The sequence below is a fragment of the Lissotriton vulgaris genome, chromosome 5 (assembly GCF_964263255.1).
Source record: "Lissotriton vulgaris chromosome 5, aLisVul1.2, whole genome shotgun sequence".
In the NCBI taxonomy this organism is placed as follows: domain Eukaryota; kingdom Metazoa; phylum Chordata; class Amphibia; order Caudata; family Salamandridae; genus Lissotriton; species Lissotriton vulgaris.
In genome coordinates, this window is record NC_141693.1 from 1,935,150,683 (window position 1) to 1,935,175,223 (window position 24,541).

Genomic DNA, 24,541 nt, shown 5'->3' on the forward strand with positions numbered 1-24,541 from the left:
GTGCCCAGTCCAGAGCCACAAAAATAACCTGGGCCCAGTTGCGCTTGATCTTCTTGAGCACTCAGGGCAGAAGTAGTACAGGCGGAAAGGCACACAGGAAGCCAAATTTACCTCTTGCGATGAAAAGCATTGCCTAGTGAGTGCCACCTTGGAAACTCCAATGCACAATACTGTTGACATTGCGCGTTCTCTTCGGCAGCGAACAGATCTAACCAAGACTTTCCCTACCGCTGAAAGAGACCTTGCACCCCCTCGGAATGAAAAGGTCATTTGTGATCGACAAAGCATTGACGGCCGAGTTTGTCCACTCTGGCATTCAGAGTACCCGCCAGGTGTTGAATCACCATGGTCATACCCTGATGTACCAGCCATGTCCATCCCAGGAGGGACACATCGGTCACCACCGTTAGATCTGGTTGGGGAAGGGAGAGGGATCTGCCTCTGACCCAATCTTGGTTCGTTAGCCACCACTACAGTTGTTGTTCAGCTGCCTCTGAGATCTGAACGTAGACCGAAAAATTCCCCTAGTGCTGTGCCCACTGGAACTTCAGGTCCCACTGCGCAGCTCACAAATGCCACCTAGCATGATCCACAAGCAGGAGGCCATGAGGCCATGTAGCCCAGCTGCCTCAGAGTCATTCTCACTGAAATCCGGGATAGAGGCTGAAACATCAGTATCGTAGCCCGAATATCGAGAAGTCGTTGTTCGGGAGGATAAAAGGGAGCGTCTGAGAGGGAGTCAGGTCGGTGTGACTTCAGCGCATTTATAGTGAACCTCAGTAAATGCAGGAGATCCGCTGTAGTCTGGAGGTGGGAGACGACAGCCTGGGGCGAGCCTGCCTTCAACAGCCAGTCATCGAGATATGGGAAGACTAAAACCTTTGATCTGCTCAGATGACCTGCGACCACTGCTATCACCTTTGTGAACACCGAGTGGCACTGGTAAGGCCAAAAAGGAGTATGGTGAACTGAAAGTGCTTGTGGACCACCATGAACCGTAGATAACGATGTGGGCTGGTAGGACGGGAATGTGGGAATAAGCATCCTGCAAATCCAATGCCACCATCCAGTCTCCGGGGTCGAGGGCAAACATGACTTGAGCTAACATGAGCATCTTGAACTTCTCTGTCCAGAGGAAGCGGTTGCGGTCTTGTAGGTCTGAAATAGGACACCAGAAAGTCGCAGGAATAGCAACCACAACCTACTTCTGGGGCAGGCACCCTCTCTATAGCTCTCTTGGCCAAATAAGCGGAGACTTCCTGGTGAAGTAGTGCCGAATGATCCTCCGACATGTGATCGTAAGACGATGGCAAGAAGGGAGGGCATTCTCGAAGGGGAGGGAGTAGCCCCTTCAGACAATTTATAGGACCCACCTGATCGACATGATGGATGGTCAGTGGAGTACGTGATGGTGAATCCTGCCTCCAACTGGCTGAACTTGGGCCTGGGACGTCGGACTAGGAGGGTTTGGAGGCAGTAGCAGAGGGGGAGATGGCGGACTGGCCCGCCTGCTGGTTGCCATGCCCACGAGGACGCTGGGTTTCATGCACGCAGCCACACACACAGCCACACAGCGGCTGGGCAGCTTGTGTGAACCGGTGGCCCGGACCGGACGTGGTTGGGCACCCCTTCCATAGTCACGAAAGGTATGAAAAGCAGACTGGAGTGGAGTGGAAGGTGCAGTGAGGCCCAAAGATTTGGCCATAGCTAGAGAGTCTTTAGAGCGATCAAACGCTGAGTCTGCTTTGTTGCAAAAAAGACGACAGCCAGCACTGGTTTGCGCCGGGTTGATTCAAAACAGCATTACAAGTTCTGATTATTGAGGTAAGATAAGGAAGCTTGCAGTGGTGTAGGGAGTGGTGAGAAGTACCAAATTAAAATATTCCTCTAAAGAAAGGTTTCTTTCCTTTCTTCACAGCTGTTTGTCCTGATGAGAACTCCAAAAAACACGGCGAGTTCGAAACGCGTAGACTATTAAAGCTATTGAATCATAAGGAGTCATTCTGAATTGCTCTAAACAATTGTCTTATTTAAGAAAAAGGTTTTTTCTATGGCATTCTGTGAATATTGCTATTCCAGTGTAAATATATGAATGTCTGTTGTCTGTGGATGAATGAGAGGGCATGTTTGAATGAGTGACGAATGGAAAATGTATATAATGTTTCTAAAATGTATATTTTTTTATGTGATTGTATAAGTTGTGTACAGAAGGTCTTGTAAATTGTAAAAATTGGTGAAATAATAACCAAAATTATGCAGTAAAGAAATCTTGCAAAATAATAAAAAAGATTGAATCAAAGATAAGTGCAAAAACACAATATAGTGTTTAACTCGTATGTTTTGAGTTTACTGAGAGGCGAATCATAGTACAGTATTGGCAATTCTTGTTGTTTAATATTAGCTAGTGGCTAAGCCTTGCTGTTGGGAGCCCAGACCCAGTGGTGGTTTTTTCGACAGCCATCAAAGGTCATGTCCATCATGGTTGACGGGACATCCCCCGAAAAGCCAGGTGGCCTCAACCAGGCGTAGCGTCTAAGGACTACCAACATGGCAATAACTGCGCGACCGTATCCCAGATGGTATGGGAGTAGCCCAAGAGGCATGCTGTATTCACCGACTGCAGTGCCAAGCTGGAGGAAGTGAACATTCGCTTCTCATGATGGTCCAGCTACTTAGATTCCCTATCTGGAGGAGCTGAAGGGAATGCGCCCTTAGAAGGAGAGGCTTCGACTACCAAGCTCTCAGGGGAAGGGTGTTGGGTCAGGAACAATGGGTCGCACAGGGGCAATTGGCGGCGGGCAATTATCCTCTCCACAGGAACCCCTGTGCTGGGGTTGTGGCCATACGCCCAGGAGGACATCAGTAAGGGCTTCATTTAATAGCAGTAGAGGTTCAGAGGAAGAAGCCGCAGGCTGAAGCACATCTGTCAGGAGGTAAGTCAGGAGGTTTGTCCTGACTTCCATCGAAAGGAGCTCAAGACCCAGAACCTCTCCGCCCCTCTCACCACCACCTACCAACGTTCAGGGGTACTGCTGAAGAAAAAATCTCCAGATCCAGACTGACAAATTCTAAGATAAGGAATCTACAACTAACAATCTCTATCTGATTTCAGGTACAGGCCACCCACTAAACGGTGTATGCCTGCCCTAGTAGCCATATATTATGTGAGGTCTATGTTCCTGAGGGCCGAGACGGTCACCTCTCCCTCGGTGCCCTGTCCTCATTTGACACCCACAGTAGAGGGGTGGGGGTGCAGTGGACTGGTGTGCAGGGCAGAAGCGGGATCCTCCTATTTTCTTTTTTTTTTAACATATTTTATAAGGATGTTTTAACAATTTACATCCATTAGGAAACAGACATTTATAATAGAAGCAGGATCCTCCTTGGGAGCCCTGTTTGCAGTGTCCCCAGGCAGAGGCGTATGGCGCTCTGTATGGGAGCAGGCACAGTCTCTTCTCGCTGTTGAGTCCTAATCAAACAAAGTCCCAAACAGCGAGTTGAGCAGGGCATGGATAGGGTCCCCTTATGCGGCCTTGCATGTAGTGTCCACAGGCACCAATCTGGTACTTGGAGCTACGCCCTCCGCTGCTGGCGCGTGGCATTCGGTACAGGACCAGGTGCAGCCTCCTCCCATTGTTGGGCCCTTGCGAGCCGGAGCCCTGATGGGTGAAAGGGGAAGGGAGGCATCTGTTCTCTGCAGCGTAGAGGCTGTGCAGGATGTCTTCAACCAATCACTAACGGGAACTGCATCAAGAGATCTGTTTTGTCATGGGAGCATTCCTTTGGTAGACTTTTTTGGCACAAAAGTAACAGTTCTCTTCTTTGGAATATCTCAGGAGATTGGTTAGGGGGTCAGTAGGGAATGTACTAATAATACTAAGGATTTTTCCACTGAACTAGGCTTTCCCAAGGTTTTGCCTATGCTTTGTTGCACGGCATCAATGTGGTTGATTACTGCAGCTTGCCTTGAAAGGTCCTGGTATCTGGTTTGTTGCATCTCCGCCGGGCCTCTCCATATCAGTTCCTTTCAAGTCAGACCTTCTGTCTCAGCGTGAGGTAAATTGCTGCCTTCTAACTCGAGGAAGTTGCATTTGATAGCTTGAAATTTGAAAGGTGAACTCTTATTATGACTTTCCTAATGATGTGATGGAAGTTTTGCTCTGAGCAAGGTGTCCTTCCACCAGATCTGTTCGTGTTGAAGAAGTTGACATTCTATTGATCTATTATCAACAGTTATGGTTTGTTAATCATCTATCTCAGCCTGTATTTTTTTAGCCTGGTAAAGGGTCTTTGTTTAACTTACAATTAGTTGTGAAGGTTTCAAACGTTTTGCAGACGAGGTATTTTCCCACTCCATTTTTTCTGCCTAGGTATTGGAATCTAGTTTTTACACTTCTAGTGGGTCCTTCCTCCAAGCCTTTCATTCCTCTTTGTTTAAGTTGATGTTATTGAAGGCAACCATTTTATTGAACACTAGCAGCCCGTCCCGACGTTGTCTGGGGATGGCCGATGTTCAGTGTTGCCTTTACTTTTTGTTTGCGTAGTAATGTGTGTTTAATTCATCCGCAGGTTTTCATTGAGCCACACCTAATTTTGTTTTGCTGTCCTTGTTGAGAGTGTTCCCCTGTGTGCGAATGATGTTGTTTCCCAAATGTTGTAATTTGCGCCGCAAGTGCAGCAAGTGTTACAGTGGTCGCTCAGATGTTTTGGCCTGAAATTGCTTGTTTGTGAAAGGGGCTTTCATTGTTTACGTTTTTAATCCCTTTACTAATGTTTTTTTATGTTTTTATCGGCGCAAGTACTGGCAGTGTTCCACTGATAAGGCAGAGTGTTTGAAATTCGAAAGTGTTTGTGTACGTTTTAAATTTTGTCCGCAGCATACGTAATTATTCGGAGCCTTGTGAGTAAAGTCCTGTTCATGTTCCGTCGATTGGCTTTCTTGTCTAAGAAATGGGCGCCTATTTGTTTACATTCCTCCCCCTGTGACAACGTTGTCGTTTGTCAAATGGTTAAACATGTTATATTTTTGTATCGCAACTCGTGTGTGCGTTAATCATTGTGTGTCCTGATTGGTGGGCTGTACGAAGCAACGCGAATGATAGGCGGCCCTTTTTGTAAGCCTGCCCCCTGTGGCACTGTATTATTATGGAAGGCGCGCCCCTTTTTGGATGTCATCCCACGAAGGCGTTAATGTTTGAAGGGTAACGCCGACGAATGCGCGAATGACGAGGCGAGCGATAGCGGGATGCACAGTTAAGTGTGTGCCTTGCACAGTGAAATCATTGATATCGCATTTGCGCTATGCACATTGAAGTGTGTGGTGAAGTGTGTGCCTTGCATAGTGAAATCAGTGAAATCGTTTAGCATATGTTTATTGTTTGTACTTTGGGCCATGCCCCTGAAAACGCCCACATCTTTTGTTTGACACGCCCCTGTAAACGCCCACATCTTTTCTTTGACATGCCCCCACTAACGCCCACAAGGGACTACTTTCCCACTTTTGGCGTTTTTGCTTTTTTAATGTATATGGTGTCCACATATATAGCCTATGTCCTTCTGCTACATCTCCCCTTTCAAATGGTGTATTGGGTGTAGTGATTGGTGCAGTACTTTTTGAGTTTACCTGGCTCAAAGGTTTGTGTTCTCTCTTTATAATAGTAGTATAGATTACTTGGGCTGCTGAGGTTAGTGACTTGGAGGTTACTCCTCCTTCATCTCCCTTTATAGTTTTATTTTCTGAGAGCAGTGATTTAACCTGCTTTTTTAGGTCGAGATACTAGACAGGGCAATCTGTCTGGTTGCAAAAGACTTATTGTCATTTTACCAAGCACTTACAGTGGGCTTAAAGCCCGCCTATTGCTTAACACTGGCTTGCTGGACAGTCACTGTCATTTCCAAGTTACTTATTCAATGGCTCACCTTGTCAATCCTGTGTTTGTCCTTCCCTTGGGGCATTGCCTCTTTAATTGTGTCCTTCTACTACTCATTTTGTTTTATTTTTTGCTTAAGCACTCCAAGACAGCAAATGCGTTTTCAAGCGGTCTCCCTCATACTCTTGTCTTCCCTTGTGCTCCGTGTTGCTCTGTCTCATCTGTCGCTTCTCCACGTTGCTCTGACCCATGAGCTTCTACCTCAGCTCCTCTGTTGATCTCTCCTCCTGTGTCTTCGTCTCCTGGTTGCCCCCTCCCCTGTCTGCTTCTGTTCCCTTGCTGCCCTCACCTGTTACCTCACCCGCTCCTTTGGCTATTTTTTTTACTTTAGCTTTTTTGCATGGCTAGGCAGCATATTGGTTCTAACCTTTTTGTTGTATAAATAAAATCGATTATGCACTACTTCATGTGGACACTTACTCAGTTTCACAAGCGGAGGTTCCAGGCTTCATCCACGCTGTAGCCTATCAGCCCAGCAGCGCACCGGTCTCCCAGCCCACCTCTCGCCGCACCCGCTCCGCGGGTGCCGCTTCGCTGGTGGGCGTTGGTAGAGGCAGCACCTTGGAGGATCAACTTAGGACACAGGCGGCAAGGCGGTAAGGGGCGCGAGGGACCAGCGGGGCTGCGAGCGTGCGGGGACTTCATTTCCCAGAAGTCCCTGCAAGACCGACGGAGAGCTTCCGGTCCGCTCTCCCTGCTGGCCCGCCCCCCGCCCATCACAGGCTGTTAAAAGTGTTCCTCCCCTACCATTCTGCGGGACACTTACTCAGTTTCACAAGCGGAGGTTCCAGGCTTCATCCACGCTGTAGCCTATCAGCCCAGCAGCGCACCGGTCTCCCAGCCCACCTCTCGCCGCACCCGCTCCGCGGGTGCCGCTTCGCTGGTGGGCGTTGGTAGAGGCAGCACCTTGGAGGATCAACTTAGGACACAGGCGGCAAGGCGGTAAGGGGCGCGAGGAACCAGCGGGGCTGCGAGCGTGCGGGGACTTCATTTCCCAGAAGTCCCTGCAAGACCGACGGAGAGCTTCCGGTCCGCTCTCCCTGCTGGCCCGCCCCCGCCCTTTCCGCCTCCTACATAATAACATCTCACTCCCGCAGCGCGGGACGCAGCCCGGGCAAAGACTGGGCAAAGACAGGGCCGTTTGAGGCCGTTCGAGGACGGCAGAGGACGGCCCCGGCCCAGTCCCCTAGGATTTTGTTCTCTCAGTCACATGTAAGGAAGGCAGCCCAGTGACACTCATCTTACTTTTTTACACAGAGTGGCCAGCCACAGGATTCACCGTTAAACTCCTGAGAGGCCCACTTTGAAGCTCCTGACTCAAATCACATATGACCACAATGCGTCCCAAAACTAGAAGCAGCACAAAAAAAGCTACGGCCATGGCACAAGTGACCGGCCCCATAGATCTCTTCATATCCCGGGTCAACGAAACCATCGATAAGAGCATAATCCTGTTGGAAAAAAGAGTCTCTCTGGACCGTATGCACGCAAAACGCTCTTCTTTGGGCTCTCTTGCAACTGCAAGCTCCCCTGCTCACCAGGCCGTCAACAACTGTTCTTTACCCTTGCCCCTAACTAATGTCCCCACACTGACCGTCCCGAATGCTGTAGACCTATCTGTGACCCAATCAGACTCCGATCTGTCATACGTTGACCTCGAGGCAACCCCAGACTTAGAAGCATGTCAGTCACTAACTGACAAACCAGAGCAGAGCGTAGATAGTCTTCCCACTCTACCTGACACAGAAATGACTTTAGAACCGATAGAAGCAACGAAAGACACCTCCACTTCCACCAAGGCCATGCACAATTTTAAGGAAAAACCCAAAGCAAAAGTCAAGAATCATAACTTGATTTCACCCACCCCTAACTCCGCGGCAGGTATACCCTGCTGGGTGGAAAACATGGTAATAGACCTTAAATCAGACCTCGAAGCCACAATAGCTGCACAAATTAAACCTTTAATATCGAAGCTAGATAGACTTACGTCATTAATTAATTCAAAATGTGGTAGTAGGATAAGCGGGAATGGGCCCGCGCAAACGCATGGGGTAAAAGAAACACTTCCCAAAAAAACACCCTGCACCAAACATGCAACAGGCACATCGATCAAGCCTAATACTCCACCACCTAGTAAGGCATCAGCTATACAGATTCTAACCCAAAAAGGGAGTAAATCAGATGCTCCCCCAGTCACCCCTATTGCGGTAGGCTCTGCCTCCGCAACTCAGGCAGCCCCGAAAGCTTCTGCAGATCCAACCAAAACAAAAAACCGACAAGATAAAGGCACCAATGGGAACATTACTATTCCAGCAGCGTCTCCTCTCCTAGAGAAACCTCTAGAATCTAAGACGAAGCAGTCTCGCCCCAAAATAATCAACTTCCCGCCGGAAGCTTCCCCCTTCGTGGTGGTCTTAACAGCTGTACCACCACTGAAGGAGGGTATAAGAGAATCTTTCGCAGAGTTAAGGAATAAATGTGCCCAGTGGCTCCAACTGCATAAACCCTTACCTGCTTACATCAGGGGTGAGATCTTTTCTGCACGTAGAGGAGACTGGGTGGGCAGGAATACGAAGACCATAGCGGGTGACGTTATTACCATCAAATTTAGGGAGATAGGGGCAGCAAACTATATCTGCAACACACCCAACAGTGGACCTGCCACCCAAATAAACCCTCTTCCCTTGTGCTATTTCCTACCAACACCCTCACGACAAAATTTTCCTTCCTCCACTTTTCCGGTAACTAGAGGGTTCATACACCCCTCAGAATACATTACGTACCAATGCCAGCAGCCTCCACACACTCCGCGATTCCCACAAATACCACAACATACTACCTTCCAGTGGCAACCACCCCCTCAACTTCCCCAACCTTTACATCATTTTTCCCAGCAGTGGCAGCAACCACCTCAACCCACACAACACATCACCCACCAATGGCAGCAACCGTGGCAAGGACGGCCCCCCCCTTTCAACCCATTAGGTCCCAATCACCGAGGCAGAGAAAGGGACGAATGGAGAGCACAAGAACAGTGGAGAAATTACAGTGATCCCCCACGTTGGGATGGCTGGAATGGTCTTCCCCTAGCAAACAAGTATAGCGCCCTAGAGTGCGTTGACTGACCATCACAGCTAGAAGAACAGTCTCTAAATAGCACCGACTCACTGGGATCCTCGGATTCTCCTCTAACCCCTCCAGACTGAGAGATTCCTGCTGAATCACAAACAGTCAAAACCTCTAGGGACAATCCAACAACCCTAAGCCTGATCTCCTGGAATATTGCAGGGTTAAGGACAAAAGTGGAGGATGGGACAATTAAGTACCACGCGCACAGTCATCAAATAATCTGCTTACAGGAGACGTGGTCACAACAAGAACATCATTTACAGGGCTACAAGACATACTTCTCCCCCGCGACGTCAGGACAGAAGGGTAGACCAAAGGGAGGACTATGCATCTATTTAGCCAATACAATTCAAAACATCAAAACAAAGGTCATCGAAATGGACCCTAATTTTCAGATCCTTGGTCTCTCCCTACCGAAAAAAGAGTCAATAGTCATTACTAACTTCTACAATAACCTGGACGAACCAGAGTTTCAGAGAGTCCTAACTCACCTCCACGAAAAACTAACCACTCTTAGAACGAAACAAGGAGAAAGAGGCCCGGTATCTATAATATGGGTAGGCGACTTCAACCTCCACGCCTGTACCCAACCAAAACAAAAATGTCCTGGTATGGTGACAGAGGAAGGTCTTTCTCTTATCCACTTCTCGCATAACAACATGGGCAGATTAATGAACGATCTCCTATCAGATCTGGACCTCCAAGTAGTAAACACCTTGGACCATGGAGCCAACTCGCTAGCACCGACCTACATAGGAAGAGGTTACAGTACCACGGTTGACTTCATAATAATATCAGCAACCTTAGAACCAAGAGCAAAAAACTTCGAAGTCAAACCGAATTCCCAAAGCGATCACGCAATACTAAAACTGGAAGTAAATACAAACCATCAACAATGCCCTCCTATGACAATAGCCAACGCACTGACCCAGGAAAACATAAGCATGGACAAACTAAATGGGTACTCAATAAAGTGGGGGAAGATAAACCCAGAGGAACTCACTAAAAAGCTGATAAAGTCAGTCTACCCCCAAATTAAAATTTGTCTGGACATATCAACAGAAGACGAGGAGCTCCTTAACAACTTCGCCCAAATTATGGATAAATTAAAGGTTCTACTTACAGCAAAACATAAAACCGGACTACCCCGACCAAAAGGCTGGTTCAATCAAGAGTGTACCAAGGCTCATACAAAGCTGAAACTAGCCCTAAACAAAGACGAAAGGGATCCTCGTACTATAGCCATCCTAAGAAGCGAATACCACAAAACCAGAAAAAAGAGAAAAGAGGAACTTAAGCAAGCACTTTGGAACGAACTCCATACCAGTGCACAAGACAAAAACCCCCAAGCCTTCTGGAGAATTATAAGAACTCCCTTCTTGGTTGATGACACGCGCCCAAAAATCGAAGTCGCAATAGACGCTGCAGAATGGGTATCTCATTTCACAAAAATTTTCCAAAAATCATCCTCTGATCAAGAAATGGAAGAGGAAAAAGAAATATCTCTACCATACCCTATAGACATAAACTTCGAAATCTCTGAGATCCTTCTGGCACTGAACTCAACCAAAAAAGGAAAAGCTCCAGGCCCAGACGGAGTCCCGGCTGACTTTTTTAAACACAAAACAGAACTTTGGGCACCGATTATAACAAGGGTGTGCACTGCAACGGCAAAAAAAGGAATCTTGGAGTCATGGACAAGGTCCATTATGGTGCCGATATTCAAGAAAGGCAACCGCCAGGACCCTGCTTGCTACCGCCCAATTTCTTTGCTGGATTCACTGGGGAAGATGGCTGGCAGAGTGATCCTAGAAAGACTTCAGGATTGGGTGGAGGAGAGAGGTATACTATCTGACCTACAATTCGGTTTTAGAGAAGGCCTAGGAACCGTGGAACAAGCCCTGAACCTTTCGGTCATTTTTGGAAAATACGTGCAAGCCAAAAAAGAAAAACTGTACATGATCTACGTGGACTTGTCCGCGGCTTTTGACTGCGTCTCCCATACCAAACTATGGTCCCTTTTAGCCCAAATGGGGGTAGATGCGCCACTCTTGAACTTTTTAAGGGAACTTTATTCTAACCCTTCCGCTAGAGTTCGTTTTGGCACAAAGGGGGAACTGACAGCGTCATTTAGAGTGGAGCGTGGGGTCAGACAAGGATGTGTCCTGGCACCCTTCCTTTTCTCCCTCTACACTAACAACCTGGAGGTAGAGCTTTTGAAGGGTGCCCGGGATCTCCCGCAGGCTAAACATCGCCCGATCCCCGCTCTGCTCTACGCGGACGACGGTGTCCTCCTGGCACGAACCCCTTGTGAACTCCAAAAATCTCTCAATAGATACTCTCAGTTCATGAGAACCCTAGACCTTCACATAAACGTGAAAAAGACTCTCGTGATGAAGGCTGGGGTCGGGAGAAAACATCAAAAAACCATTTTCCTTGATACCCAAAAAATAGACTCCACAACTGAATATTGTTACCTAGGAGTCACAATAGATAACAAACTCTCCTGGAAAAAGGCAGTGGAAGCCAGGAAACACTGCTTTAAAAGAGCATTAGCTGCATTGGTGACATTCACACAAAAACTGGGAAAACGTCCGCCCATGGAGCTGCTGACTATATATAAAGCCAAATGCCAATCGACAGCCCTATATGGCGCAGGATTATGGGGTCATATGGATGTTACTTCCCTGCAAATTGCAGAAAATAACTTTTTTTAGATTTCTCCTATCAGCCCCAAAACGAGCTTCGACCTACGCCTGTCACACAGAATTGGGCGTTCCACACATCGAAGATCTTGCGAAAATACAACCGCTACTCCTATGGCGCCGCATCTGGGCTTCAGAAAAAAATGACCTTACAAAAACGATACTGGCAGATGCAATGTCCCTGGACTATGCTCTAAAAATTAAATGGCTAGCCTATATCCGGAACTTCTTCATCGACCTTGGAATAGAACAATACTACTCGAATCCAGAAAAAATTGGAGAACTCACAAAAAACAACTTAAAAACACGAGCCTTGGGCCATCTCGAAAATCTGAGATTACAATCAGAAGCAGGGAAACAGTCCGTCCAACATGCAATAACGGTCCAATCCACCTTTTTAATTCAGCCCTACTTAACTCTCAATATTGGTACCTTTGATCGCTACCTCCTGATAAGATTCAGACTAAACATATTCCACAAGCTGGTAGCTTTTCCAACACCAAACGTCTGGGACTCAAATCCACCTCTTTGTCCCTGTGACGGAAAATCAACACAAACTACCCTCCATACCGTCTTGTTCTGTAAATTTTACCAGGAACACCGCAAAGTCTGGTTACTGACTCTCCTAAAAACTTGGGGTCTTAGACAATGTCGACCAGCCATGCTGAGCCTGCAGCTTTTGGACACTGAAGCCACATGGTACCACGTTCTTAACTTTTTGAAATGTATATACAGACACAGAAAAAATCTCTAAAATAACTGTATTGCACAAATCATTCAATCTCTTTTTAACTTTCACGTTACTTGTAAATAGATTGTAATGCAGATTTTTACTATGTACTGCTTTTATGGATCTCTAAAATCCGAATAAAGTTTATTATTATTATTATTATTACTACTTCATGTGTATATTATTTGTATTTACTGTTCCATCTCGGGTAAGTAAAAACAGCACCCGCGTCACGCGCTTGCTTCATGACACATGCACACGCCTACAAAATGATGCCGCTGCGTCATCATGCCTTTTTTGTTCATGCAGTACAGCATCTTCATTTTGCTGATGCTGGTGCATAAACAAGAGGCATTGGCAGAGCCAAGAGTCCTCAAAGCTGAGAACAATTGGTTTTGCTGATGCTTGCTTGTCTTTGATGTTCAGACAGTTGTCAGTCAAGAAATGTTGATCTCTTTTTCTCACGACTCATGAAAAGATGCTCAGCAGTTACACAGATTAGATCCCGGAACGGCAAGCTGTCATTATAGTCCAAGGACTAGTGCTGTCCAGGGTGTACTGGTTATGATGGCAGTGATTTGCTGGAGGGTGGTATGCTAACAGCCTATCGCCAAATGGCTATCTCTGGCTCTCAAGCAGTGTTATGAGTTGCCTGGCAAAACACCGCTGGTTTATTCTGGTGTCCACTTGAAAAGTGGGGTAACATCAACTTGTGCATTGTTGGAAAGGATCCCAGGGGAGAAAATCAGTGCAGAAGCCTCCTGGGTATCTCTATGAGACATTACTATTTGGATGTAGACAGGAACAGATCATCCCATTACCATAGGACTGTTCTCCAAACGTTTTTAGTTTAGTGCTGCTGTGCTGGTGTATCGTTGACCTCCCCTTGCACTAGTTAACTAAGGACTTCGAAGAACAAGTTACTTAACTCTGGTAATTAGTGGTTATAATGTCATACATGATTTCAGCAGGCGCCACCTGGTGCCAGTGTTCGGCTATGACAACTGGCACAAATTCCAGATCCAGATCCAGTCTGGAGTCTGGGGGAAGTTCATAAGGAATCTGGGAGCGGAACAACCAACCAGAAAAAGTAACTTGTTATTTTGGGCCAAGATGTTGTGGATGTTGTTGATTGAAGCAGCAGTCAAGCCAAAGCTGACAAGTTCCCAGCTAAGCAAGTGGGATTAGGGATATTGGGATAAGAATTAGAAACAGACAATAATTAAAGTAAAAGTGAAAATAAGACATACCCTCATGGGTAGGGTTAAGTGTAGGTGGGGAGAAAGCGCTATAATAATAGTGGGTTTTGTAGAGCACTTCATCGTACACTTCTGCTGGCTCTAATGCCAAGTAGGTTGAAATACCATCCGGCCATTCATATTGGGTTGGAATAAATGATAGGAAAAGATTGAAATGTGGGTTAATATAAAAATGGAAGAGGTCGGTTAAGGAAAGATGTGCTATGGCAGGAAGGCTTCCATTGTAAGCTTAAAAAATCAAAGGTAACATTCCAGGAAATCCAAGATTCAGTTTTCATGTCTATAGTAAGCATCAAAGCCCAGTTGGAGCTTCTTGAAGGCATCATGAAGTGAACAAACGCCTACAGAGACATTCGCACAATGTCACACACAATTTTTGGTGGAAGAAGTCCACCTTGCAGCTCTCTACCTACACAACAGTGAGCAAAGCCTACACGCTTCCAAAAAAGAGGAGAGAGGGGATGCCCAGGCGAAAGGAAGAAAGGGAAGTGGCTGAGCAGGATGATGCAAAATAACGAGAATTAGAATTCCAGGCTATGTGTAAAGGAGGAAAGGTGATGCTGATAGCCATGTGTCTATTATGTCGACACGACAACTACTGCAGCTATATCAAAGAACTCTCTGCAATCTGAGGTATCACAGTGGCATCCCGTGAGATTGTAGGTTTCCTAGGAGGGTAGATGGTTCATTTGTTCATTGGCTGAGGATGTTGATTATTGGGATCTGTTTTTAGATGTAAAGGAGGGAAGGGCCATCGGGATGGAAGGGCTAATGATGGATAGGGTGCTAGCAAACGCCCCACTAATGCATACACTTATCCTCACTGACGTCTATACTGGCTTCCCCATTCTTCCAACTACACTTTATTAAATATTGCCTGAGATGTGCATTTTTTTGTTTGGAGGAAATTAAGTTGCACCACTTTGTAGGGTTTCAGATTTGTTTCTGTCACTGGCTTGTGTTAAGAGGTTTATTAAAGGCAGTAATAAGAATGGTTTTATAATGTAAAAACAATATAAAAATAACAAACCAATATTAATAAATAAAGATGCAAAAGATAGGTTGACAAGATCAATCATTTCATAATGAAACAACCCCGATTAGTCTTAAAGTGATTACATCTCCAGATGAAAATAAATAAAACCTTAATAAAATGGAGTGGTCTGAACTGAAAGAGAGATTGGTTTATTATCTAACACTGATAGGAGACAACATGAGATATCTTCTCCAGAGAACATCTGGGTTAAAGATTAGGTTGGCTTTGGTTGCAGGACTGAAGTAGTTCATTGCCTAGAGTAGGTTAGTTTGAATTTGGTTATGATATCTAATGGAAGTCGCGTCTGACTTTCTACTATTTGACATGAGTAACCAAGATAGTTGTCCAAAAAGCTAATGCCCACTGAGATCAAAGTTGTGATAACCCAAGGTCGAGTTGTACAGATCAGCTGCTGGCTCCCCCTCCTGAGCCCTCAAGCTACAGCCCCCTCCCACATGTCAACGAGAACTCAACTCACTGTGCTCTGCGCAATTCGACTTCGCGGGGGGCATCTTCAGCGCCCTGTTGGTGGAATGGGTGCACGGGATACATATTGGTCTGAAAGAAAACAGGCAGGGGTGTTATTGTATTAGTCCTTCTCTCCTCCAAGTCACCAACAGCCCAAAATAGTTATATGTCTCATAAGAATAACCTGTTTCAAGTACGTTTGGGAGCTCACACACATACAACGAAATATCTGTTAACTGGATAACATATTCATAAATGAAAAATATTATTTAGGTACATTAAATAAAGAAACAACATAGCTGCGCGAAACAATCAAAACTTTTTTTTTAAACTTAATTTTTTCCTTTTTTTGGCAAACCATACCTTCAAAAGGTGAGAGAGAAAAGAAGAACTACAGACAGACATCGCATAATATATATTGCATAAGAAACACATAGGTCAGAGCGTACTATATAATGCCATTATCAATAGCTGATTATACATTGACCCAAATTTCAGTACATGACGCGTAATGCAAATCGGACACATGTGTTTGCATTGATTCCTGCTAGGTTGAACACAAGACATCTATCTTTGACCACTATGTCTGATAATACATGGAGCGTAGAACAGTATAGGGTGTGTTATCTGTCCCACTCTCATTGCACCTTAAATATCTGCTCCCCCCAAGTATATATGCATAGGTAAAAATAGCTCTGCATTGCATCGTCAGTAGTGTATTTTAAGTACTCCATTATTGGTTCCCATATGTCTCTGGGGCGAGATGATGCTGGCAGTAGATCAGCATACGCCGTGAGTTGGTCTTTGCAGTAAATGAGATCGGGGAGCCATTCCTTGAATTTAGGACCTCGCCCCCTTCCCCACCTGCATGCTAATCTAAGTTTAGCTAATAGCAGGCCCAATGTCACACATTTTCGGCAGGGTTGTTGGTTGTTGTATGTTAGCCGCATACCCCAGAAATGCCAATAGTGGGGTGGGTGGGACAGCGGCACCAACCATTTTAGATAGCGCCCTGTGCACCTCTACCCAGTATTCGCATATCGCCTGACATTGCCATGAGAAGTGCAGGAAGTCCGCCCACTCCCGACGGCATCTCCAATAGCGATCATCTTAATTTAAATTGAATTTGTGCAATTTTGCAGGGGTATAATAGGTTCTATTTAGAAATTTAAAATGGATAATGCGTAATCGGCTACTCGTAGTGATGGCCTCCGTTTGCAAGCAGCAGAAAGTCCATTGCTCTTCAGTCAGTGGTTCCACCAATTCAAAATCCCATTCCTCCCTGGCTCCATGTAACATTTGTGGCCTTTCAGTCAGCACTGTTTGATAAATATGGGAAATGGCATGAGCCGGCTCTGACATTTTCACCGGTGAGTGGAGCACCTCAAGTGTGGGTGCTTCTGATGGAAACCCAGGGACGGTGGCCCGGATCTCATGTTTGAGCCTTATATATAGAAACACTTCCAAGGGAGTAGTTCTTTCCTCGGCCAGCAGATCCTGCTGCGATTTGAATTGCCCCTTTCGATATAGGTCTCCCTATACAGTAATATTTTGCTTCCGAAGCATTTCACGGCATACAGCTTATTGAGTAACTGGCGCAGTGTGCAAGTACGGGAGTGGCAATAGCGGGTAATATAGTATCAGTTTCCCCATTATTCTTGACAATCATCTCCATGCAAAGTTGGTGCAGCTGATAGTGTCAGCCTCAGATCAAGATGGGTCAGTGGATGGTGTTAACCTCTCTTCCACCCTGACCCATGAGCAACAGAATGACTGCCGCCAGTTGCTGGGAGTTTTCTGACATGTTCTCCCTGGTTCCTGGTGTCACAGATTGGTGCGCCCATGATCTGGACACAGGAGACAGCTTACCTGTAAAGCATACAAATTACAGGGTAGCTGACAGGGTGAGGGCTTGCATCAAAGAGGAGGTCTCAAAGATGCTTGCGCTAGGGGTGATTGAGTCATCTAGCAGTCCTTGGGCCACCCAGTGGTCTTGGTCCCGAAGGCCGCAGCGCCAGGTGCCACACCCGGACTCCGGTTCTGTGTGGACTACAGAGGGCTCAATTCAGTCACGAAGACTGACGCGCACCCCATCCCCAGAGCTGATGAGCTCATAGATTGGCTAGGTGCTGCACGGTACCTCAGCACGTTTGACTTAACGTCTGGGTACTGGCAGATCGCCTTGACTGATGGGGCAAAGGAGAGGTCAGCATTCTCCATACCAGATGGGCATTTCCAGTTCAGTGTTACGCCCTTTGGGATGAAGAATGCCCCTGCCACCTTTCAGAGGTTGGTCAACCCGGTGTTGGTTGGACTGGATGAGTTCAGTGCCGCCTACCTGTAGGACATCGCAATGTTCAGTGCCAGTTGGGAGGAACATCTGCGCCACCTCTGGGAAGTGTTGATGGCGCTGCGGAAGGCAGGCTTCCCGGTCAAGGTGAGTAAGTGCCAGAACAGGCAGGGTTCAGTGGTGTACTTGGGACACCAAGTTGGGAGAGGCTAGGTGGCGCCTCTACAACCCAAGATTGAAACCATCCTGGATTGGGAGCCGCCCCCAACCCAGACAGAGGTGAGAGCCTTCTTAGGTCTCACAGGGTACTACAGGAGGTTTGTCAAGGGGTATGGCAACATTGTTGCACCCTTGACAGAGCTGTCTTCCAGGAAGCAGCCCAAGAAGGTGATCTGGACTGACACCTGTCAGAGAGCTTTCGGGCACCCAACTTTTCAAATTAGTTTATCGTTAAGACAGACGCTTCAGAGCATGGTGTGTAGGCTGTTCTGTAACAGGTGATTGAGGAGGGCCTAGATCAACCTGTAGCCTTCATGAGTAGGAGGTTACTTCCATGGGAACAGAGGTGGAGTGCTATTGAGCGTGAGGCATTTGCTGTGGTCTGGGCACTGAAGAAGCTGAGACCATACCAGTTTGGGACTCACTTCCGGGTTCAGACAGACCATCGGCCCCTTAGATGGTTGATGCAGATGAGGGGTGAGAATCCAAAGCTGTTGAGGTGGTCCATTACCCTACAGGGTATGGTCTTTACGGTGGAACACCGCCCGGGTACAGAACACGTCAACGCTGATGGTCTGTCCAGATTTTTCCGCCTTAGTGAAGAGAACTCCCAGGAGTTAGGGTAGTTCTCCCCATATTTCAGCTGGAGGGGACACGTGTTAGACCTGGCACCAGTGGTGTGGGTCTCACTTCCATTTTTTCGGTTATCTCATGCATGTTCGCTGGTGTTAGATGCTTTGGGAACTGTGCCACTGCTATCCAGTGCCATAGTGCAAGTGCTCCCTATTGTAAATTGATGTATTAATCAGTGGTTCCATGTTTGGCTATTTGGTTTACTTCTCAGAACCTAGTCTAGTGCACTGAGAGTTCCCAGGGCGTGTAAATCCAAATGCTGCTGGTGGGCCTGCAGCACTACTTGTGCCACCCACAGAAGCAGCCTTGTAAAATGCGTCTAAGGTCTGCCATTGCAGAGCTGGTGTGCAGTCTGGTACTGTCATGCTGACTGGGCAAGTGCACCCACTTTCCAGTCCCTAAACCTTCCCTTTTCTTCATATCAGCCACCCCTATGGTAGGCCAAGGACACGGTGCATTGTAAGTATAAGGTAGGACAAGCCCTGATGTGTGTGGCATGTCCTAATAGTGAATTACAGCCATTTTCGTTTTTCACTATTGCAAGGCTACCTGTTCTCCATAGGCCATAATGGGCTGTTATATTATTACATGTTTATAATCCTAACTGTCTCAGAGAACATGATAGAAATTCGAGTTTAGTATGCCTGAACTCAGAATGATAAAATACATCTTTTAGTGAAGTTGCTTTTAACATTCTGTGTTTGCAAATACCACTTTTAGAAAGCAGGTATTTGCTTGCCTAACCTGTCAAGCCTGCCTCTGCTAGGCTGTGTATTCCTTTGTCTGGTTTTGTGAGTTACAGGGCTAGGGGATTCCAAGCGACAGGATGAGTCACCCAGTGGTGAATAAAGAGATCTGCAACTAGATGGGAGGGAGGAGTTGCACCTGAACCTTAAATATGGCTGTGCCTGCCTTCCACAATACTGCCTCCACCTCCTGGGGAGCTGCTTATGTCTCTGCCCTGCACACTGAAAGAAGAGAAGGAGTCCTGTCAACAAAGTGCTCCAGGGTTGTACTTTCCTTCCACAATGCTGACTCCACCTCCTATGGGGCATCTGATGTTTCTGCCCTGCACCGTGAAAGGAAAGGAGAAGTCTGGTAAACAGAGTGCTCCAGAACTTGTTTGGACTGGGCAAATGCCCCTCTGCCCTCAGAGGACAAAGGATTTTGGGGTATAAATATTGGGACCCTGATCCCAAGAAATTAGATCACTTTTGGACTACAGGAAGAAACCTTTCCTGAGGAGAGGAACCTGAAGAAACTGAGGAGAGACTATTCCCAAGCTGAAGTGCTGCTTGGGGGACTGGCCGGCAGTGGTTGCCTTACTGCCAAAGGAAGGAGAAAGGAACTTTGTGTACTTTGCTTTCAACTTGTGAAGGATCTCCAAGGGCTTGGAAAAGAGCTTGCCTCCTGCTAAAGTCTCAGGGACAACAGACTTCACCCCCAAGCTCACCAGAGTTCTTGTGGAAGATCCTGCTGCTTTTTGGGATTCTGAGGAACTGCGTGTCGCAAGGAGCTGGAAGCGTGACTCAACGAGAAGAAGCGTGTCGCCATCACTGGGCCTGCCGTCGCATCTCCGAAGGAGGGTGTCGCCGCTGGAACTGTTGCACTGCACCGCATCAGGGGGAATCATGCCGCAACGAAGAGGAACCGTCTCGACGTCGCTGCTGCTGCCGTCACAACTCCGAAGGAGGGTGTCGCTGCAGTAGCTGTCGCATTGCACCGCATCGAGAGAAGAGTCTTGCGACGAGGTCGGAGCACGTCGCCATTGCTGCGCCTGCCATCGCAACTCCGAAGGAGGGTGTCGCCGCCGGAACTGTCGTACTGCACCGCATCAAAGAAGAGCACCTCGCATCCTCGAGAAGCGCGCCGCCGCCGGAGCTGCTGCTGTCGCTTTGTAGATGTCGCCCCTGTAGTTGTCGCATTGAGCTGAAGCTTCAAGCATCATGGGAGAAGAGTATTGCCGCTGGAGCTGCTGCCGTCACATCGCAAGGGTGTCGCCGCTGCAGTCCACGCATCGAACCGAGAACTTCTCGCAACTCCAGAGAAGGATGCCGCATCTGGAAGATCTTCACGTCATTATTTCTTTGCACCTGAACTTTGCCGCATTTCCCTCGCTACGACATTGCTTGTCGTGGAAGCGCAACGCAACTTAAGGTACATTGACGCAAAGTGTTGCATCTAAGAACTGAACTAAGCTAAATCTACCATCTTAAAGTAACAGTATTGTGTATTTTTGTTGTTTATGGTCTTGTGGTAACTCAATAGAAATTATACTTATTTTTGATATAAAACCTGTGTGGTGTTCATGTGTAGTGTTGTCACTGGGTTACTGTATGTGACCACAAATGCTTAACACACTGGCTCTGAGATAAGCCTGTCTGCTCGTGCCAAGCTACCAAGGGGGTGAGCAGGGGTTATTTTAGGAGTCTAATCCCCTTATCCTGACTAGAGGCAAGGTTCCCTATTTTTCACAAGTACCTATCTGTGCCAACTAAAGAACCCCAAATCTAACAGTAGTTATGTAACTAGACATTAAGTTGGTACCTATGTCTGTTAAGACCTCTTTAGGGAAGCCCACTCTGGAAAAGATTCCCAGGAGTGCCCTGACCCTTACAGGAGCTGTAGTGGTTCTAAGGGAAATTGCTTCTGGATTTATAGTGGCAAAAAGAAGGAGTCAGGTCCTAATCGGGACTGAGGGGGGCTGGACCATACTATATAGAGGAAAAATGGAGAGTGCCCACACCTCAAAAGATGAACAGCTTATTCAAAAAAGCACATGTAATTGAATGACACGTGTGAAGGTACATTTATTTATACCAGCAACTCATGTTGTTTTATAAATTTTTCAACAGAATGATTTGAAAGGCAGAAAAAGAGGGGTAAACCCACACAATCAACACAATGATTAAACAAATACATACAATAATGGACAGTGGTGAACAACAACAATCAATGAAAAACATACGAAACACAGAGCAAGAATATATTAGAACATTTGATGATTCATAATTTCATATAAATGCCTATTTTGTAACCACCAAAGCGAAGTGAAACAAAAGGGGGTGCAAGAGCTTATACAATATTCATTGACATGGATACATTTAATGCATTACTATGCTCTTGCGCAGTGCCGACGCGTTTCAGGTTCGAGCAGAATGTAATCGAACCCTCATCAGGGCTTTGTGAATTGTCTGTGGTTATCAGGCTCCTAGGAACTGATCACTGGACTGGGGGCGGTACCGCAAAGGTTTTAGTTCTCTATGTGCACCGTCCGGCGCCTCTTAGAGGGAGGAGTTCGAGGTAAAAAATCTTTTTTGTCCTTGCGTTGTCAGATATTGAAAAAGCGATTCCCTCTAATGCTGATATTGGCAGGATAATAACGCCGGGCATTCCTCGTGAAGCCTCGCATTTGGAGACTGATTTCTCACGGACAGCGCGCCGAGCTCACGGACTTAAAGCAACACATTCCGTTCTTCCAACCCCTGGGCCGCCACGACTACCGCTGCGAACCCAGGTCAAATTATCCTGCCAATATCCGTTCCTAGGAGCCTGATAACCACAGACAATTCACAAAGCCCTGATGAGGGTTCGATTACATTCTGCTCGAACCTGAAACGCGTCGGCACTGCGCAAGAGCATAGTAATGCATTAAATGTATCCATGTCAATGAATATTGTATAAGCTCTTGCACCCCCTTTTGTTTCACTTCGCTTTGGTGGTTACAAAATAGGCATTTATATGAAATTATGAATCATCAAATGTTCTAATATATTCTTGCTCTGTGTTTCGTATGTTTTTCATTGATTGTTGTTGTTCACCACTGTCCATTATTGTATGTATTTGTTTAATCATTGTGTTGATTGTGTGGGTTTACCCCTCTTTTTCTGCCTTTCAAATCATTCTGTTGAAAAATTTATAAAACAACATGAGTTGCTGGTATAAATAAATGTACCTTCACACGTGTCATTCAATTACATGTGCTTTTTTGAATAAGCTGTTCATCTTTTGAGGTGTGGGCACTCTCCATTTTTCCTCTGGATTTATAGTGGCATGTTCCACCACCACTAGGATGTAACTGTGTCAAGATGCAGTTAGAGGGTTCAAGGGACCAACACTGTCAATCCCTACCCTCTCAAAGGGAACCCCAAACACTGGAAGAAATGCGTTACTTACCTGTAAATGCAGTTATCCAGTATTGGTGTCTTTCATAGATTCACATGCCTGAATCATTCCCCGTCGTCGGAATGGGAGTCACCGGTACATAAATAAAGTAATGTCCCATAGACATATAGATAAATAGGCCTAAAGGCCTCACATTAGTAATCTCTGTCCTTTTGTAGAAAGGACCAAATTCTAGAAAAGAGCCAATCAGCTGTCACCTCCCTCTAGAACCCTCCGGGAAGGAGCCTCAGTCCCTCAGATTTTCATACGCACAAAGCTAAGTAGGTGTATTACTGAGAGAAGTAGGTGAGCCCTTTCAGGGGAGGCGGGAGGGTTGCATGTGAATCTATGAAAGACACCAATACTGGATAGCTGCAGTTACAGTATTAGGGGTGTCTTTCATAGATTCACATGCCTGAATCAGAGTAGCAAGCAATGAACAAAGTACATTTCGGATGGTAAAGGTATGTGGCGACTTCCATGTTGCCGCTCTACAAATGTCTATGACCGGCACTCCTGCAAACAGCGCCATGGATGTAGATATTGCCCTGGTAGAGTGGGCTCGCACCTTGGATTGCAGGGGCTGCCCTGCCTGTTCATGACAAAACAAAATAGCTGCAGAAATCCAGCGGGATATACTTTGCTTGGTGAGTGGAAGACCTCTTCTGGGTCTACTGTAAGCCACAAATAGCTGATGAGACTTCCTGAAGGTTTTTGTCTTTTCAATATAGAATTTAAGGCAGCGCTTAAGATCTAGAGAGTGCAACGAACTTTCCGCTGCCGTCGTGGCATTCGGGAAGAAAGAGCGTAAGACCACCGACTCGTTGAGATGGAAGTCCGACTGGACTTTTGGAATAAACTTTGATTTTGTCCGCAAGATTACTCTATCCTGCTTGAATTGCAGGAAAGGCTCCTGTATTGATAAAGCTTGAAGCTCACTCACCCGTCTTGCGGAGGTGAGAGCAAGTAGGAGGGCTGTCTTCCAAGAGAGGTATTTCAGGTCAGCACTGTGTACCAGCTCAAAGGGATGCTTTATAAGCTGGTTAAGGACTGTGTTCAGGTGCCAGGTAGGTGGCAAAATTCTCACAGGGGGAAAGGTTCTGTGGGGTCCTTTTAAAAAATGTTTGACCAATCTGTCAGACCAAAGAGAAGGGCCAGTAGGAGATCTTCTGTAACAGGATATCACCGCCAAATGGACCCTGATGGAAGCATGAGCCATGCCTGATTTCGCCAGATGGAGAAGATAAGGCAATATTTGTTCCGGAGAGGAAGAGAAAGGATGTATACCTTGACCTCTACATCAGATGCAAAATCTCTTCCATTTCAAAGAGTATGTTTTGTTGGTGCTATCAGCCCGAGCCAAGATTGCTCTACATTCTTACAGGATAGTTAAGTTTTGAAATTCTCTGAACTCAGGAGCCAAGCGGCTAATTTGAGTGAGGCCAGATGCTGGACTTGCTGGTTGCACATCGTGAGGAGAGATGGGAACTTCTTCAGACGCATCGGCGGTTCTAGAGATAGACGGTGAAGTTCCCTGAACCAATGTTGGCGTGGCCAAGTTGGGGCTACCAGAATGAGAGTACAAGGCTCCGCCTTCAGCTTTCTGAGGACCCTGGGAATCATTGGAAATGGTGGAAAGGCGTACGCAAAGACGTTGCACCATGCGATCAAAAATGCATTTCCTAGGGACCATTTCTGGGGATGCCAACTTGCGAAGTGTGAGCATTTGGTGTTGGACCTTGTGGCGAACAGGTGGATCTGAGGAGTACCCCATTTCGAGAAAATTTGGTTGAGGATTCCTTGATCCAGTTCCCACTCGTGAGACGTCGTTCTCTGTCTGCTTAATGAATCGGCGAGCACATTGTCCATGCCTGGAGCATACTCCGCCTGAAGAGATATATTGTGTCCGATTACCCAGTTCCAAATCTTCTGCGACTCGTGAGAGAGCATCATAGAGCGAGTCCCTCCCTGTTTGTTG

General features: G+C 46.6%; 1 protein-coding gene across 2 annotated transcripts in view; it reads right to left on the reverse strand.

The window, feature by feature from the left end:
* Positions 1-24,541, reverse strand: part of C2 (complement C2) — a 482,116-nt gene that overhangs the window by 61,671 nt on the left and 395,904 nt on the right. For both annotated transcript variants that reach the window (XM_086924577.1, XM_086924578.1), the window contains one exon: positions 15,268-15,347. In XM_086924577.1, coding sequence (XP_086780703.1) covers positions 15,268-15,347 — 80 coding nt within the window. The remainder of the gene's footprint in view (positions 1-15,267; positions 15,348-24,541) is intronic.